This window comes from Chelonia mydas, chromosome 3, assembly GCF_015237465.2.
Source record: "Chelonia mydas isolate rCheMyd1 chromosome 3, rCheMyd1.pri.v2, whole genome shotgun sequence".
In the NCBI taxonomy this organism is placed as follows: Eukaryota; Metazoa; Chordata; order Testudines; family Cheloniidae; genus Chelonia; species Chelonia mydas.
This window is the reverse complement of record NC_057851.1, coordinates 145797449-145816066: the sequence shown is the minus strand read 5'-3', so window position 1 is coordinate 145816066 and position 18618 is coordinate 145797449. Positions and strand designations below refer to the sequence as shown.

The 18618-nt window shown below is 48.1% G+C and overlaps 1 protein-coding gene and 1 long non-coding RNA gene across 2 annotated transcripts in view; one reads left to right on the top strand and one right to left on the bottom strand.

Moving 5' to 3' along the window:
* DNAH8 (dynein axonemal heavy chain 8) overlaps nt 1–18618 on the bottom strand; it is a 612643-nt gene that overhangs the window by 565291 nt on the left and 28734 nt on the right. Inside the window, exons 3-5 of the mRNA XM_037895538.2 lie at nt 15065–15199; nt 8474–8558; nt 7797–7945 (exon numbers count right to left, since the gene is read on the bottom strand). Of these exons, the coding sequence (XP_037751466.1) occupies nt 7797–7945; nt 8474–8558; nt 15065–15199 (369 nt within the window). The remainder of the gene's footprint in view (nt 1–7796; nt 7946–8473; nt 8559–15064; nt 15200–18618) is intronic.
* On the top strand, nt 80–13669 carry LOC122465154. The gene is made up of 4 exons (XR_006289766.1): nt 80–132; nt 1882–2029; nt 11396–11515; nt 12951–13669. It is a non-coding gene; the product is annotated as an uncharacterized LOC122465154 (long non-coding RNA).

The following is an 18618-nucleotide window of genomic DNA, read 5'->3' as shown; positions in this document are numbered from 1 at the left end:
GAAGCAGGCTCAGATGTGGCCACGCCCCAATCAGGGCTTAGCTGGCCCTTATAAGAGGGCAGTGGGCCAGGAGCAGAGAGTCTCCTCTAGCTGTGGAGGGAGATGGGCCTGGCTGCTGGGGAGCTTGAGAAGGTACCTGGAGTGGAGCAGGGCAGGGGAAGGCCAGAGGAGCTGGGAGGCTCCAGACTGGAAAAGCCCCAGGCTGTAGGCCTGGCAGATGGCCTAAGACAGGGTACTGGGGTTGCAACAGGGCAGCCCACAGGTAGGCAGAGGCAGCAGGTCCAAACCCCGCTTGCCTGTGATGATTGGCTTATATATTGCAGTCCACCCCAGTGTGCCGGGGCTCAATGGTGACTGGCAGTAGCCAAAGACTGAGGTGAGGTGGGGATAGTGGGTGGGGAGACCCAGAGATCTGTGGGTGTACTGCCAGGGGGCAGCACCCTGGGTAAAAGGGGCACCGGGGTCCAGGAGGGACACTGGGGCAGTGGCAAGCAGGACACCGGCCTGCAGAGGGTGCTCCGGAGGCTGGAAGAGCTAATTCCCTGAGAGATCAGTAGGAGGCACCACAGGGGTGAGTCCTGCACCTTGACACTAACCAACTACAACTATCTACAGCGAAAACCAAAAGTACTGCTAAGCCACTTGCTGAAGCAAGAGCAAGGGGAAGTTCCAGCTACTGTCACTGGTGGTAAGAAGGTGTGACTCCAGGGGGCGCCCAGGCCAACCCCACGGATGCTGCTAGGGGAAAAATTGTCCAGCTACTGTGCACGTGCACACATCTGATTGGAACTGACATGAACAAGCACTCAAAGAAGAACCATTTCTTCTTCAAGGAGTGTCCCTATAGGTGCTCCACATTAGGTGACTACCAAGCAGTTCACTAGTCTAAGGTGTGTGTGGTGGGGGGTGCTTCAGAGTTGAGTCTAGTACTAAAGAAAGCACAGCCGAGCTGAACACTCTATCAGAAGCAAAGTCTTGAGTTATTCAGTAGTGTTCAGAGAATGTATGTATAGATGCCCTTACATATTTCAATAATGGGCATGTTTTTGAGAAATGCTGTAGAGGTGGAAATGGACCTCAGAGTAAATACATAGGTTCAAAGGTATTTGAATATTACAAGACCCATAGCAAGAATTAATGCAGATGGATATCCTCTTGGAAAGACTTTGATTAGAGATTAGACACTCTTAATCTACCTGCAAGCAAGACAAACAATTTCAGGGTCTTTCTATCCAGATAGAAGGCCAGGGCTCTTCTGATGTCAAGGGTGTACAACTGTGCTTCTTGATTATCGAGGGGAAGCTTAGGGTGGAAGGATGGCAGGTGAATGGGTTGGTTAATATGGAACTGAAAGAAATTTTAGGTATAAACATTTTGGATGGGATCACAGCGTGACCTTCTCCTTAAAAAATACTGTGAAAGGGGGGCATGCCTCTACTTAGCCATCACTTGGAGATCAGGAATGTTGTTTTCATTGATAAACAGAGCAGTGAGCAGGCAGCCATCTGTTCAAATGGTGGTCTTGTGAGGCATTTAGGTACCAGATTAAGGTTCCAAACAGTAGTAGGACGCTTGACTGGCAGATCAAGATTCCTCAGGGAACTCGGAAATTTCTGTCACTGGGTGGGCAAAAATGGAATAACCCTCTATTGGAGAGTGGAAAGCCCTGATGGCTGCTAGATGGATCTGATGGAGTTCAGCAAGAGTCCAGAACTTTTTAGTATTAGGATATAGTCCAGTATATCTGGCAGTGAAGAGGTCATCGGTGAAATATATCTGAGGTCACACCAAAAGAGAAATCTTGTCCATTTTTGGGAGTATGTGCAGCGAATAGACACTTTCCACCTGTGTAATAGTACTTTTTTTACTTCCTCTGATCAGGTGGTCTCTAATCCCATGAACCATCAACCAATCATGCTTTGAGACAAAACACTGCGAAACTGGAGTGAAGGATCTTCCTGCCTTCCTGGGAGAGGAGATGAGGAGCGGCATGAAGAGTGATTGCGGAGCAAACGGCCAATTATATTAAGTAAGGAATACATGTTTGTCTGGGCCAGGTCAGAACTATTAAGATGACTCTGACTTTGTCTCTTTTTATTTTGAGGAGAACATTGGCTATTAGAGGAGTCTGTAGGAATGTAATACAGGTGATCCGACAACCAATGAAGGTGAATAGCATCCCTCAAGGATCAGTGACCCAGTCCGCCTCTCAAGCAAAACTGGGTACATTTCTTGCTTAACTCTGTGGCAAACAAATCTGAGGGGTGCTCCATTGATGGAATATATGGTATAATAACCTAGGGTCTATTTCTCTCTCATGGTCTTGGAAGAAGTGCCTGCTAAGTGTATCCACAGTCACATTTTGAACCTCCAGGAGATAGGCTGCTGTGGTGATGACCTGGATGCGTATGCACCAATTTTAAAACTTGACATCCTTTGCGCAGACAGGGGGAGGGATCTTGCTCCTCCTTGCCAATTAATATAAAACACGCATATGTTGTCCATCATGATCTGTATGTGTTTGCCCCTGATTAGTGGTAAAAATTGGAGACAGGCTCTGAATTCCAGGACATTGATATGTATCGTGGTCTCTTGCGACATCCACTTGCCCAGGGCTGTGAAAGCATCTAGATGGACTCCCCACTCTAGCACAGAGGCATCTGTCATTATGATGACCACTGGGAGAGGATGTGAAAATGGGACTACTGCAATGGTCTTTCCAGCAGTTGAGGGATTGTTTTACTCAGGTGGGTATGGAAAGAAGCACATTTTAACTGTTTGGTGAATAAACAGCCTGAGCCGCCTCTAAAGGCAGTTCTTGACTGGAGTTTGGGAACTGAGTTGCATTATATTGGCTATGTTGGAAAGGGCCACAAACCTGTGCAGAGGAAAATAGGCCCTCGCTGTTAATTAATTTAGATGAGCCCCTATGAATTCTAAGTTTTGTACAGGGGTCAAAGTGAATTTTTGAATGTTGAACCGTAGGGCCAATTTGAGGAAGAGATCTATGGCTTTGGAAGTTGCCTGTGACATTCAGGTAAGGGAATACTAAAATACATTTCCTGCAGAGTTGTGCTGCTACTACTGACATGACTTTCAAAAAGACCCTCAGGGCAGATGACAGGCCAAAGCGGAGCACCCGGTACTGAAAGTGGTCCTGACCGACAGTGAAACCATAGGAAACATTTGTGGGATGGATGGATCACTATGTGGAAATATGTATCCCAAAGGTCGAGGGCTGAGAACCAATCCCCTTGCTCTAGTGATGGAATTAGTAGCCTCAAATCTAGGATGAGTCTCCAACTGCCATTCTTTGTTGGTACCAGAAAATACCCAGAATAAAATCCATTTCATCTGTGTTGCAAGAGAATTGGTTCTATAGCCCCCAAGCATAGGAGAGAATCTATTTCTTGACGAAGCAAGCTCTTGTGAGAGCAGTCCCTGAAGAGCGATGGGATAGGGGGTTTGTTGGTGGACGCATAGTAAAGTAGATGGTATTCCCTGTGGAAATAATCTCCAAAACCCACTTCTCTGTAGTGATTAACTCCCCAGCCCACCTAAAGCAGTAAAGATGGTTATCAAACGGAAGAAGACAGGTGAATTGGTGCAGCTGGTAAGGAGAAGGATGGTAATTCAGGCCCTCAACTAGCCTGTCAAAATTGCTGCTTGAAAGTGGAAAGAGAGAGGTGGATGGTTTCCTTCTCTGGAATCTGTCTCTTTTGATGCGGTTCATATGGCATCTGGAAGCTCAGGAATTAAGCAATATGGGATCTCTGAGCCATATGGGACTTGCTGAGCTTCCTCTTGTAGGCAGGTGTATAGATACCAAGCAAATGCCAGGTAGCTCTAGAGTCGTTTCACATTCACAATGTTTCAACTGTGCTGTCCACAAACAATTTAGACCTATCAAAAGGGAGATCCTCCACCATATTCTGGACTTCTTTTGGAAACCTGGAGAGCTGGAGCCAGGAAGCCCTTCTCATTACTACCAATATAGCAATCAAACAGGCAGCAGTATCAGCGGCATCAAGGGAGGCTTGTAGAGATGTTCCGGCAAGTAGTTGTCCCTCCACAATGACTGTCTGGAATTGCTCTCTATGTTCTGCCCGTAGGTGGTCAACAAAACAGTTCAGTTTGATGTAATTTACATTATTGTATTTTGCCATTAGTGCCTGGTAATTGGCAATTCTAAATTATAAGGAGGTTGACGAATAAGATTTCCTCCCAAGTAGGTCTAGATGCTTATGGTCTTTTTCATGGGGTGTGGTTTTAGTGTGGTGTTGCATTCCATGTTCGTTAACTGTGTTGACTACCAAGGAATTTGGGGAGGATGAGAAAATAAAAATTCTGAGTCTTTTGCAGGAACATAATACTACTTATCTGCTTTCTTCATGTAGCAGGCATAGTAGATGGAGCATGCCAGATGATCTTCACTGTGTCCAGAAGGGCATCATTGACCAGCAAAGCTAACTATGCAGGCAGATGAGAATGAATGAAGGATATTAAGCAGCTTATGAATCAGACTTTCCTCTTCCACAAACTCTCTGGAATAGTGGAGCACCTGGAGAAATTTCAGGTGAAACTATCAGTTTCAGGCACATTGGGGTGTTCTCAATGTCTTTGATATGGAAAGCACGTCGGAGCCGAGCAGCAAGGAATTGGAAGTTTCTGATACAGCCAGGTCCCAGGGGAAACAGAATTCCTGCAATGCAGAGCATGCTGTGAGTACAGAGTCTGTGGTCTGCACCGAGGTGTTGGTGGCTGAGGCCACTGACAGTACTGTGGGTCTCGGATGAGCCAAGGAAAGTGCAGTCGGAGCCCAAGCAGGCTTCTCTGGTACTGAGGAAGCAAAGGATGCGCTTTTTTTGCCGTCTTGGTCTGCTAACGATACCGATGATCTCTCCAGGCCCATGGCTTTGCCATCTTTCAGTCTAGCAATGCTCTGGGTACCTGAGAAACCAGCAGCTTCTTGGGTACTGTAGCAGAGCGACCACTCACCGGTGCAGTGCCTCCTGCTGGTTGTCTTAGGAATTAGCTCTTTCAGCACTCAGACCGCCCTCTGCTGGCCGGTATCTCGCTTGCCTCAGGCCCTGTGTCCCTCCCAGACCCCAGTGCCCTTTACCTCAGGGTTCTTCCCCTTCTATACTCCCACACTCTGGGTCTCCCCTCCCAGGGGAAACCCCAATCCTCTATCCCCACCTTGCCTCAGTGGCTACTGCCAGTCATCATCTAGCCCCCTTTCACTGGGGCAGACTGCAGTATGTAATGGCCACTCATCATTGGCAAGGGGTTCCTGTTGAGATGCTGCCTTTGCCTATCCCTGGGCTGCCTCTCTACAGCCCCAGTACCTTTTGTAGGCCTTCACCAAGACCTGCAGCCTGGGGGTTCACCAGCCTGGAGCTCCCCAGCTCCCTTTGCCCTTCCCCAGCACTGCTCCGCTTCAGGTATCTTGCTCTCAGGCAGCTAGCTCTTCCCACTCCAGGCCTAGAGTGAGACTGCTCCAGCTCCTGGCCCCCAGCCCTCTTATAAGGGCTGGCTGGGCCCAGATTGAGCTGGCCACAGCTGTGGCTGCTTCCCCAATCAGCCTAGCTTGGCTGCTTTCAATCCCTGTTCTCCAGGAGTGGGGCAGTTGCCCCACTACAGGTACCTAACTGGAGAGTGGATGGTGCTGAAGTGGCTGAAGACACCGACAACCTCAGCTTTTTAGAGGTACATTTTCCACCTGGTGATCCCAGAACATGGTCCTTGGAGGACTTATGACAGGGGCCTTGCAGCTTCCTCTTATATGCCCTGGAGGAGTGCAGCTCAGATATAGTGGAGGCTGTAGATATGCTTGGAGAGTGGCATATGGCATGGTCCCTTAGCTGGGGTCAGAAGCTGGGTGTAAAGAGCTGTCCATCAGCAGCAACCAAAGTTTTATCTACCTGTTTTTTTCTGGCTCTGGATTTCAGCACAAGACAGAAGTTATACTTCTGTACAATGTGCAATTCCCCAAGGCAACAGACACAGCAGGAGTTCCTGTTGTTTACTGGGATTGCTTCCTGGCACGACAGACAGCATTTGAAACCAGGAGAACCGGGAATAACCTCCCAGTAGGCAAGAACTACCTTATCTACTAATATCTATCTAAATATATATGAGAATTTTATTTATTTTTAACTAGGCAGCTAAAGCTACTGCTGTTTATTAATTACACTAATACTAAGAACTACAACTAATAAAATAATAAATGAGAACAAAGTTGAGGACATCTCAACAGGAACAATTGCCAGAGCTCCGTCTCAGGCTGAAGCAGTTGAGAAAGAACTGAGTGCAGTTCCCCCACACTGTGCTGTATAACAATGGCATGAGGCATAAAGTTGACTGGCATGCATGTGCAGGCCAAGTGGACACTGCTATAAGAAATCTCCAATCAAAGGTGCAGGGGGCGCTAGCACACCTAGACTGGAGCACCCATAGGGAAACTACTTGCAGAACTTTAGTTAAGAAAAGTTGAGAATATTTATAAAATAAAAACACAATGAGAATACTTACTAATGTTACTGAACTTTCTCTCCAACAAAATAGGGTAGTCAAGAAGCCATTATCTAGTGATTCAACATATCTGAAAACACTTAATTTAAAGGTTGTAGATTATATTCATGCAATTTCTCTGTCATTCAGAAAATTAGGGAAATGCTACAATATGTGTTGAAGATATATCATTTAAGACACCGTGTCTGAGAATAATAAACTACATTTACTTAGTGCCATTGACTAGCTTTGAACATCTCATCTGTACCCTGACACTAATCTGTCTGAACTATGTCTACTTTTATCATTGTAATTTTTGAAGCAGTTTCAAGCTACCAATTTTTAGAAGAACTTCCCATAAATTTTCTTTTCCCCTCTAGAACTCAAAATATGGAATTCCCCCCAAAAATAGTTGGGTCCAAAACTGAGACTACTAACCATGTTAAGATTCTGTATTTTATACATCACCGGTGCATTATTCCTTTTGATATCTGGGAATCTAAACTTACTAACAGTATAAATATTATCACTTTATGAACAAAATTATTACTATTTATTACTCATGTAACTCCATAGTGTGTATAGTAGTACACTACAACAGAGCAATGACAGATTTCCTGTCCTAAGAATTTGAAATCACAATAGATTTGTATAGATAAAGTATAGGCCTGATTTTCATTTATAGTAAGGCTCCTTAATAGAGCCAGAGCCGTATAAATGGGCCTTAATGTAAATGAAAATCAGGGCCATATATCACTAAAATCACTGTAAAACAGAAACATGCATTCTACATGAATTACTAAGGGCAAGATTGTGTTTGGTACCTTCATAATTGTGTAAAGCATGCAATGGGCTACACAAACTGTTGAGCCCTTAAACTCAGAGATTTCAGTGATCCCACTAACATGGCTAATAGCTTAAACCTCTTCAAGAAAAGCAGAGGGGGCAAAGAGATGGTCAGCACAGGGGGAAGAACAATGCTGCCCCCCTTTACGATGTTTCATTTGCTGTTCTTACCTGAACTCTGGAAGACATAGTACATTCCTGAGGCACAATGCCACTTTGAAGCTTCATTTGGAGCACTGTAACTGTGCAATGCCCCCCAACAACAGGATGGTAAAACAGGTATGTGCTTCAGTTTAGCACTCAGGAAAATTTATATGAAAGACTAAAATTATAATGTGGCAATAATATGAACCTTTGCAAAACATTAACAATTTCTTAACTTTTTAATTTTTATTTTGAGTAAAACTAATATAAGCAACAGGAAAAAATGAGAATACCTCATGTATACTTTTTGCATTTAGAGGGATGTCATTCCTATAACGAACAAAAAATAAACAGAGTCCTTTGAATTTTTCTGGTGCAGTGTCTAAATATAATCTCATAATTTTAGTTCCTTTTACAACTCCTGGAATTGTTCGACCACATTCTGAAAATAAATTTAAGCACATTACTATTTTAAAATGTATGTATATCATAAAGTTTAAAACTATTACAGTGAAATAAAATAGTTGCAACTCAGTATTTTATTTATTTTTTCCCTTTTGTGCATGTCAGGCACAACCCAGATAGTTTCCTTAATAGTGCTTGTGTATGTGAACATAATTTGTTAAAAGGAACTGTGAAATTACATCATTAAATAGTTTTTTTTTTCTATGGCGAAAACTAATAATGTTCATGAACAATTTATGAAGCTATTAGTAACTAAATACAAACTTCAATCCTCTGCAAGTATATCACAATCCTCATTGTCAAAAACAATTGAACTGTTTTTGACTGATCGTTTCCAAAACAATTCAGGCTGAGGCAGATACACAATATTAAACATTTGCGCTGAAATGTTCAAGTTGGGCAAAGTTATAAACTGCAAATAGGGATTTATAATAGACTACCTGAACAACAGGCAGTGCAATAAGCCCCACCTATAACAATATTGTTAAAAATTAATAGCATGTACCTACTCCTGGTGCTTCTCCTTCTTGATATAAGAATTTCAAAGTTCTACTTCCGTCTTTGGCAAAAAAATTATCAAATGCCTGTAACTGTTAAATCAAAAAGTAAGTTACTGTAAATCAAATGCTGTCAAATTACTACATTTTTATTTGTCTTAAAAGAACATATAGCGTTTAATTGGAGATCTGTTCAAAGTTTTGGTGATATGATAAATACTTTATCCAACACTGGCAGGGAGATGAACTAGGTAACCTAACAGATTTTTTTTTCAGTCCCTAAACTTCAATTGCTGGTATTTTCACAGGAATTATGCCATAGTATCATCTTCAAGTACTAATTTATTTCACTTATTGAATGACTTGCAAAGCACTAATCACCACAGCAACTATTCAATAATACACACAAATAGTAGACAAGATGGAGAAAAAATGGTTACCTACCTTTCCTAATCGTTGTTCTTTGAGATGTGTTGCTCATGTCCATTCCATTCTAGGTGTGCATGCACCCACGTGTGCGGCCATCAGAGATTTTTGCCTTAGCAGTACCCATAGGGCTGGCTGTGGTGTCCTCTGCAGAGCCACGCTCATACCGCTGTATATCAGGCATCGCTGGCCCTATGCCCTCTCTGTTTCTTCTTGCCGACAACTCTGACGGAAGGGCAGGAGGGCAAGCAACGGAACGGACATGAGCAACACATCTTGAAGAACAATATTTACAAAAGGTAGGTAACCATTTTTTCTTCGAGTGCTTGTTCATGTCGATTCCATTCTAGGTGACTCACAAGCAGAATCAACAGAGGTGGGCTCGGAGTTCACAGTATTGCAGATTGCAGCACTGCTCTGCCAAAGCCAGCATTGTCTTGAGCCTGCTGGGTCAGCGTGTACTGCAACGTGAATGTGTGGACAGACGACCAAGTTGTGGCCCAACAGATCTCTTGGCTTGGCACCTGTACCAGGAAAGCTGCTGATGACGCCTGCGCCCTAGTCGCATGAGCCATTATGATCGCCAGCGGGAGCACCTTTGCCAGCTCATAGCAGTAGAGGATGCAGGCCATGATCCAAGACAAGATTCTCTGTGCTGACACTGGGCAATCTTTCATCCTGTCAGTGACAGCAACTAACAACTGTGTTGACTTACATAACGGCTTTGTTCTATCAATGTGGAAGGCCAGCGCCATCTGACGTCCAGGGTATGCAGCCTGCGCTCCTCATCCGTCACATAAGGCTTTGAAATTGGGAGACGACCTTGGGCAGAAAGGCCAGATGTGGACACAGCTGGACCTTGTCCTTATAGAAGACCATATAGGGTGTCTCTGACATGAGTGCCCTGATCTCGGATACCCTACAGTCCAAAGTTATGGCGACCAAGAAGTAGACCTTCCAGGAGAGAAGCCAGAGGGAGCAGGAAGCCAAGGTTTCGAAGGGGGGACCCATGAGCCTCGATAGCACAAGATTCAGTTCCCAAAGGGGGACCAGGTCTCGGACATGCAGGTAAAGGCGCTCCAAACCTTTCAGGAAGCACGCCATCATGGGATAGGCAAAGACCGACCGGCCTTGAAATGGAAGGTAGAACGCCGAAATGGCCACCAGGTGTACCTTGATCAAAGATAGCGATAGACCCTGGTGCCTAAGGTGCAGTAAATAGCCCAGGGTGTCCTTGCAGCGGGGCTTCTTCCACATGAATGTGTCGGTCAAAGGCCCAACACATGAACCGCTTCCACTTTGCCACATATGTAGCCCTGGTGGACAGTTTTCTGCTGCCCATCAGGACCTGTTAGACACCAGCAGAGCATTCCCATTTGTCCATACTCAGACACACAACAACCAAGCAGTCAAGTGCAGTGATGCCAGATTCGGGTGCAGCAGATTGCCATGGTTCTGAAACAGCAGATCTGGCTGAAGAGGTAGCTGCAACAGGGTGGCTGCCAAGAGACCCAGCAGCATGCCAAACCAGTGTTGACAAGGCTACACTGGGGCTATGAGGATAACCTTGCTTCACCTTCTGTCTTGCTTCACCTTCCACAGTACCTTGCGGATCAACGTTACCAGTGGGAAGGCGTACATCAGTGCTCCTGACCATGGAATCAGGAAGGCGTCCAACAGGGAGCCCTTGTCCCTGTCCCACAGAGAACAGAACATGTGACACTTTCTTTTCTGCCTGGACACAAACAGGTCCACTTGGGGAGTCCCCCACCTGCCGAAGATTAGGCTGACCACCTCCGGATGAAGGGACCATTCGTGTCAAGACTACAAGGTCTTGCTGAGGTGAACCGCCAGGAAGTTCCTGGTTGTAGGCAGGTGGGCAGCCACCAGATGAATGGCATGCCACACACAAAAGTCCAAGAGGCTGAGTGCCTCCCAACACAGGGCCGAAGACCTGGCGCCGCCCTACCTGTTGATGTAATACATAGGAGCTGTATTGTCCATCAAAACCTACACCACACTGCCCTTCAGGTGGGGCAAGAACACCTGGCAGGCCAGGAGAACCACTCTGAGCTCCCTGACATTGATATGAAGGGTCAGATCGCGTCTGAGATCAGGGTAAGCAACGGAGACAGGGTCATGAAGGGAGCCCCCTGCAGCACCGATTTTGGATTCAGACACAAATCAAAGGACAAGAGGATGTGGCTCAGCACCATGACCACTCTGCTGGGGATAGAGACTGAGGCCAGCCACGCCTGCAGTGGCCATAGATGAACTCGGGTATGGCTGACCACGTACATGCAGGCAGCCATGGGGCCCATTAGTCACAGGCACATGTGGGCTGTGGTGTGTGGATGGCTCTTTATGTGGGCAATCAAGTCTGACATGGCGTGGAAGCATGCTTCTGGAAGGAAGGACGTGACTCAGGTGGAGTCGAGAACCATTCCGATAAACTCTATGCGTTAGACTGGCGTTAACATGGACTTTTCTGTGTTTATTAACAGACCCAGATCATTGCAGATGGACCACACCAGACTGAGGCTGTGTTGCACCTGCTCCAGAGAGCTGCCCTTGATGAACCAATCGTCGAGATACGGGAAGATCTGGACCCCCCAACATCTCAGGTAAGCTGCTACTGGCGCCACATATTTTGTGAACAACCTGGGGGCCAAGTACAGGCCAAAGGGTAGCACTGTGAACTGGAAGTGACACCCAGCCACTATGAAATGCCTGTGGCCCGGGAATATGGAGACATGAAAGTAAACATCCTTTAAGTCGAGATCGGCATGCCAGTCTCCCAGATCCAAGGAAGGAATGATGCAGGCCAGGGAGACCATGCGGAATGTCAACTTCTTGAGAGACTTGTTGAGGCCATACAGGTCCTGGATGGGTCTGAGGCCCCCTCTGGCATTTGGGATTAGGAAGCAGCAGGAGTAGAATCCTCCTCCTTCCATGTCCTGAGGAACCTCCTCCACAGCTCCCAAGCCCAGGAGCTTCTCTATTTCCTGAACAAGGAGTTGCTCATGAGAAGGGTCCCTGAAGAGGGAAGGGAAAATGGGGGGGAGAGGGCAGGAAGAAGGGGCGGCTAAGAACTGCAGGATATAGCCCAAGCTACTATATCCAGCACCCAGCAGTCCAACATAACCCCTGACCAGGCCGAGCAGAAGGGAGAGAGGCAGTTGAGGAAAAGATGGGTAGGATCCAGTCGACTGACTAGGGCATCTGTAAAGGGGCTAGGCCGGGGCTCAACCCTCTGCGGGGTGGCGGGGAGCCACACCGGCTTGCTACACACAGTTGACTTTGGGGAATTTGTCTGGCCACTGGAGTCTCCCTCGACAGCCCTTGCGGTAACTGGAATGAGCACTGTAGGCCCGGGCCCTGAGTCAAGGAGGGGAAACAAATAGTCAGTAGCTCAGGCCCTCAAGCAGGGACTGAGCAAATAGTTCAGTGGTAACAAGCCCAGGCCCTGGGTCAGGGCGGGGCAACAAAGAGTCAATAGCTCAGGCCCTCAGGCAGGGCTGAGCAACACAGCATGTGTGAATTAGCCCAGGCCTCCAAGGACCTGGAAGAGGGGCAGACTGCCACCCACGAGTTGGGTGGCAGGGGGGACGCAGGCCCACCCACTCCACTGCGTCCCAGCCCAGGACCCTAGCAGCGGCGAATGACCCACTGCTGGGTCAGTGAGAATCCTGACCGCAACACACTGACATGGGTTCTGGCAGAATTATAGCCAGACTAGGGTCGGCTGTCCGCGAGCTGCTTCCTAACTCCCCTCCTTCTGGTACCTGGGTCACAGCGGTGTTCTCCGGGGGGTCCAGCACCATGGGTTCCTCGGGGTAATGGGCAGGCAGCAGGTCCAGTAACTCCCCTGGATAGTGGGCACAGGGCAGGTCCGGTAACTCCCCTGGATAGCGGGGGCAGGGCAGGTCAGGCCAGTCTTGGCATGGACCTGGGGCCGCGGGGTTTTCCCAGTCACAGGCTAAGCTGGCTGCGGCTGGTCCTCGAGTGAGCTCTGAGGGCCCGCCTTTATACTTCCGGGTCGTGCCTTTCTACTTCCAGGTCGCCTCCTGTCCCTCTGAGGGGCGGGCTCAGAGCTTCCTGGCTCCTCCCACTCTGGTGTCTGGAGGGACTCGACCCTCTCCGGAGTGGCGGGGAGCCACACCGCCTTGCTGCAGCATCGCTCTCAGGTGCACCCTCAAAATGATTGCTTCTGGCCCCCTGGGTGTTTGGTGGCCCCAGGATGGGCTGGAAATCGGGAGGAAGAAGGGTGACAATGATCAAAACTGGTATCCCTTCTTGTAGATCCCTGACAAGGTTATAAGGTTCTTGGTGGCGGCGGTGAGGCCGGAAGGGTTTTCTGGCTGATTGCGGTGTGTGCATGCCCAATGAGCGAAGGGTAGCCCTAATGTCCTTCAACTGTGCAGCCTGGCATCTGTCTGATCCGAGAACAGACCAACTCCGTCAAAAGGGAGGTCCTGGACTGAGGCCTGCATCTCCTGGGAGAGGCCCGCTGCCTGGAGCCAGGAGCTGCATCACATGATCACCACTGTTGCGACCACCCTTGCCATTGAGTCTGTATGTCCCATGCCATCTGCAGGGAACATCTCACCACCGCAGTACCCTCCTCCACCAGAGTGCCAAACTCTTGGGCCAAACCCAAGGGAGGGATTCCTGGAACTTTTTGAGACTGTCCCAGAGATTAAAATTGTACTGGCCCCCAGGGCCTGTTGGTTCACCACCCAAAATTGCAGGCTAGCGACTGAATAAATTTTTCTCCCAAATAAATTGAGTTTCTTAGCCTCTTTGTTTCTGGGAGCTGAGGAGGTAGGAACCTGCTTGTCTTCTTCATTGGCCTCAGATTCAACCAGCAAGCCCGGGGGCAGGTGGGTATAAAGGTATTCAAAACCTTTCGCTGGCACAAAGTACTTTTTCTCAGCCCATTTCAAGGTGGGTGGGATGAAGGAGGGGTCTGCCAAAAGGTCGTGGCTATCTTGAGGACCTCCTCATGTACAGGCAGGGGTGACCAAGGCGGGCGTAAAGGCCGAGAGGATGAAGAGGATGTCCTCCTGCTCTGCCATCTCCTGTACCTCAAGCCCCAAGTTCTCGGCCACACACCAGAGAAGGGTTTGATGTTCCATAAAGTCATCCGGCCAGTTAGCTCTAGAAGGTCCCGCGATCACCTCGTCTAGGGATGACAAGGAAAACTGGACCACCAGTGGGGGTGCTAGGGTCTCGACCACCATTGGAGAAAGAGGTTTTGCAGCCAGCACAGGTTCCTCCGCTCCAACCTCAGAACAGGCTTCCGGTACCGGGCCCAGTGCTGGTGGGGTCACTGCCCAATGCTCCACCATGGCGACCAAGGAGTGCTGCGAAGGAGGCATTGTCACAACTGGTACACCTCACGTGCTTCTATAAGGCCACGGCACTGGCCACTGGACATGTTGCCATTGCGGTGCCGCAGATGAGGGAGCAGGCTCCAGCGCCCAATCACGCCAGTAAGTGTTGGCGATGGGCTGAACTGGCCCTCCATACCGGAGGAACCACCTTCTGGTGACCCGGGAGGAGCCGTCAATGCCTGTTTTTGTTTCCTGGTCATGGCTACCAGTGACTGTTGCCTAGGCATAACTGACTGGTAACTGTAGCGTGGAGAGCGGTACCAGTGCTGGGGAGACCAGTACTGGGATGGGGAACGTTCCCACTGTGCCAGTGATTGGGACTGATGCCTAGAGGATGACTGTTGAGATAGTGAGCGGTGCCGGTAATAGTAAGGGGAGCATCAATCCCATGCCGGAGAGTAGCGCCGAGGGGATCTGGTGAACTATGTACAACAGCCTTAAGGCACGAAGTTCAGAATGGTAGAAACTACTAGTTCTTGCTAAGCAAGAAAGGAACGCCGACTGACCACCATGGGAGGTAAGAAGGAACTGAGAGGGCCTAGGGCCTGCAGTACCTGATATACCTTGGCATGAGCACAGCACTCCAGAGGGTGCCACAGCTGGTCCTACAGGTACCACTAAGGTAAAAATCTCAGACAGCTGCACACATGGGTGTGTGCATACCTAGAATGGAATCAACATGAGCAAGCACTCGAAGAAAAAAAAGTTACTTATAAATTAGGTAACAACATATAACTACATTAACAATAACAAACAAAATGTTTAAATCAGACTTACTGAAGGGCCATCCAAGATCATATCTTCCACAGTTGTTGCATCTAAACCAAGTTTGTCCCCTAGGACTTCAAATATGTATCTATATGAAGCACCTATTTTCATTTTTCGACCTTCCCTTGCATCTCTATATCGTGCCTAAAACATAAAAAAAAGTTTAAAAAAACTAAAAACTGCAGTGTTTGCAAAATTATTTGTTAACCTGACCCATAACATGAAACTAATATTATAGTTTGCTGTTTATGTGAAACTCCCCTAATTACTCCTTAAAAATAAACTATATTTTCATAGGTTAAAAGAAGGGGAGGTTACTCAGCTTGTGCAGTAACTCGAGTCAGTGGTGCTGGAATAGGGGGTGGGTGGGCAGAGGGCCATGGCTCTCCCACTTTTTGAAAGTGGAAAGGCTTGGCCCACCCACTTTTTGGCAGGGGCCCACCCCTCTTCTTCCCTGAGGCCTCCCCCCGACCCTGGACAGGCCAGCAGCTGGAGCTGGACCAGGGAGCCTGGGCAGCTGTGAGTCGCCATGCCGCGGACCCTCCACCTGCCCAGGTTGCGGGGGTTGAGAGCAGCCCCCGGCCCATGTCCCTGTCCCCCGGACGTCCTTCCCAGGGCAGGAGGGTCCGCGGCTCCCACAGCTGCCCACGCGCCACATGTGGCTCTTACCTGGACCCAGCTCCGGCTGGGGGGCTGCAGCCCAGCCATGGTAAGAGCCTTGCAGGCAGCTGTGGGGAGCCACAGACCCTCCCGCCCTGGGTGGGAAGCCTGTGGGGAGGGGAAAAGACAGGGGCTGCTCTCGACCCATCCACCCCAGGCAGGTGGAGGGTCCAAGGCTCCTGGCCCACTCCGGCTTCTGGTTTGGTCAGGGGCGAGGCCTTGGCAGAAGAGGAGGTGTGGGGGACCCTGGCTCTGCCTCCCCGCCCCCATATTTTGGGGTAGGCTCTGCTGCCCTTGATTGGAGTTCTCCAAGATGTGTGTCCCTCTGGGTGCTCCACTTCAGGTGTATGTGTGCCCCCATGTGCCTTTGAGCAGGGATTTTCAGTAGCAGTACCTGTTTGGCCCACAGGTATGTTCTACATATCCTCAAGCCCTGTACCAAGGATACTGAACGCTATGCAGGCAAATACCCCTTCTCTACCACAAAGTCCCATAGAGGAATCCCAGGAAAGAGGGCAGATGGTGGAGAACCCACAGGAATACAAATCTTGAAGAATTCAAGTTAATGCGCAAAGTGAGTAACCTCTACTCCTTTTTCCAATAGGGTCCCTATGTGTGCTCCACTTCAGGTGACTTCTGAGCAGTATCCCCCAGGATGGAAGGAGCTTAGATGCAGAGTCTAATACTGAATACAGAACTGCATTGCCAGCTGCAGCATCTGATCTAGAGACATTACCCAAAGCATAGTGATTGGAGAAAGTATGTACTGTAGTCCAGGTTGCAGCTCTGCAAATTTTAGCAACTGGAACATCCTTGAATAATGTCATAGAAGTAGACTGAGATCTTGTGGCTAATACTCTAGGGGGCTGAATGTTTGCAGATTCATAACATGAGACAATACACCCAGAAATCCACCTTAAGACTCTTTGGGAGGAGACTGTGGATCCTTTGCCTCTGTCTGCAATTGAAAAAAAACAACCTGGGAGACTTTCAGAATGGTTTGGTTCTGTCCATATAGAAGGATAATACCCTTCTGACATTTAAGGTATGGAATGCAGCTTCCTGCCTAGTCTGATATGATTTCAGGAAAACAGCTGAGAGATGAATAATCTGATTAATATGCAATTCATAAGACACTTTAGGTTGAAATTTAGGATGTGGATGTAACAAGACTTTGTCCTTTCAAAAGACTGTAAAGGGGGGAATCCATCATTAAAGTCAGCAGGCCTCAAACCATCCGAGCCGAAGTGATGGCCACCAAGAAAGCTGTTTTAATAAGAACATAAGAATGGCCCAAAAGGTCCATCGAGCCCAGTATCCTGTCTTCCAACAGTGGCCAATGCCAGGTGCCCCAGAGGGAATCAACAGGTAATCATCAAGTGATCAATTCCCTGTCGCTCATTCATAGCTTCTGGTAAACAGAGGCTAGGGACACAATCCCCGCCCATCCTGGCTAATAGCCATTAATGGACCTATCCTCCATGAATTTACCTAGTTCTTTTTTGAACCCTGTTATAGTTTTGGCCTTCACAACATCTCCTGGCAAAGAGTTCCACAGGTTGACTGTGCATTGTGTGAAGAAACACTTCCTTTTATTTTAAACCTGCTGCCTATTAATCTTATTTGGTGACCCCGAGTTCTTGTGTAAATAAACTTCCTTATTTACTTTCTCCACACCAGTCATAATTTTATATACCTCTATCATATCCCCCCTTAGTCATCTCTTTTCCAAACTGAAAACTGCCAGTCTTATTAATCTCTCCTCATACGGAGGCCATTCCATATCCCTAATCATTTTTGTTGCCCTTTTCTGAACTTTTTCCAGTTCCAATATATCTTTTTTGAGATGGGGCAACCACATCTGCATGCAGTATTCAAGATAGGGCATACCATGGATTTATATAGCGGCAATATGATATTTTCTGCTTTATTATCTATCCCTTTCTTAATGATTCCCAACATTCTGTTCGCTTTTCTGACTGCCGCTGTACACTGAGTGGATGTTTTCAGAGAACTATCCACGATGACTCCAAGATCCCTTTCTTAAGTGGTAACAGCTAATTTAGACCCCAAGTAACTCTTGCAGCCAAAGAAACAGTCACTTATGGTTCTTGTTGTAAGGGGTAGACTTCATATGGTATTGTCTACTATGCTCATTAACTGAATCCATGACAAAGATGGTCGTAGTAGGCTCTAATAAAGCCCCATTCACAGGAAAAGCCACATGTGCAGATGCTGAAGTATGTAAAACGTCCAGGGGCTTATGAGAGTCCTGGAGCTTCTCTAAAGGAATTTGAAGCATATCTGTGATGTACTTCAACAGCTCCAGAAATTGTCTAAATTCATCTGCCATGAAAGCTGGTGAAGGCGTTACAGCCTCACCTGGTAATGGATGACAAGGAAATGTTTATCTGAGCTGTTACCTCCTTGTCAGCCCTTGTGGGTGGTTCAGTGGTGGGTCTAGGGGCGGGTGGGATCTGGATGCACAGGGGCTCATTGGGGGATTCTGGGTGCAGGGGGAATGGGACTCTGCAGAGGGTGAAGGAGAAGATGGTTGGATCTTGGCAGGGAGCGGTCTGGGTGTGGGGGAGCATTGGCTCACAGGAGTCTGAGTGCAGGGGGCTCAGCAGAGGGCTCCAGGTGCTGGGGGAGTAGGCCTTGGTGGTGTGGGGCTCAGTGGGATGGGGGTCCAGATACAGAGGACTCAGTGGGGTGTTCTAGGTGCAGAGGGTTGGGGCTCAGCAGGGGAGTCTGGGTGTGTGAGGGGTCTGGATGCAGAGGATTGGGCTCAGCAGGGGGGATTTGGGGTGGGGTCCAGATTCACGGGGTTTGGGCAGACAGAGGGGGCAACTCCCCAAACAGTGACCCCTCCGTCTACTGCTGGGGAGCAATGGGGGCAGGAT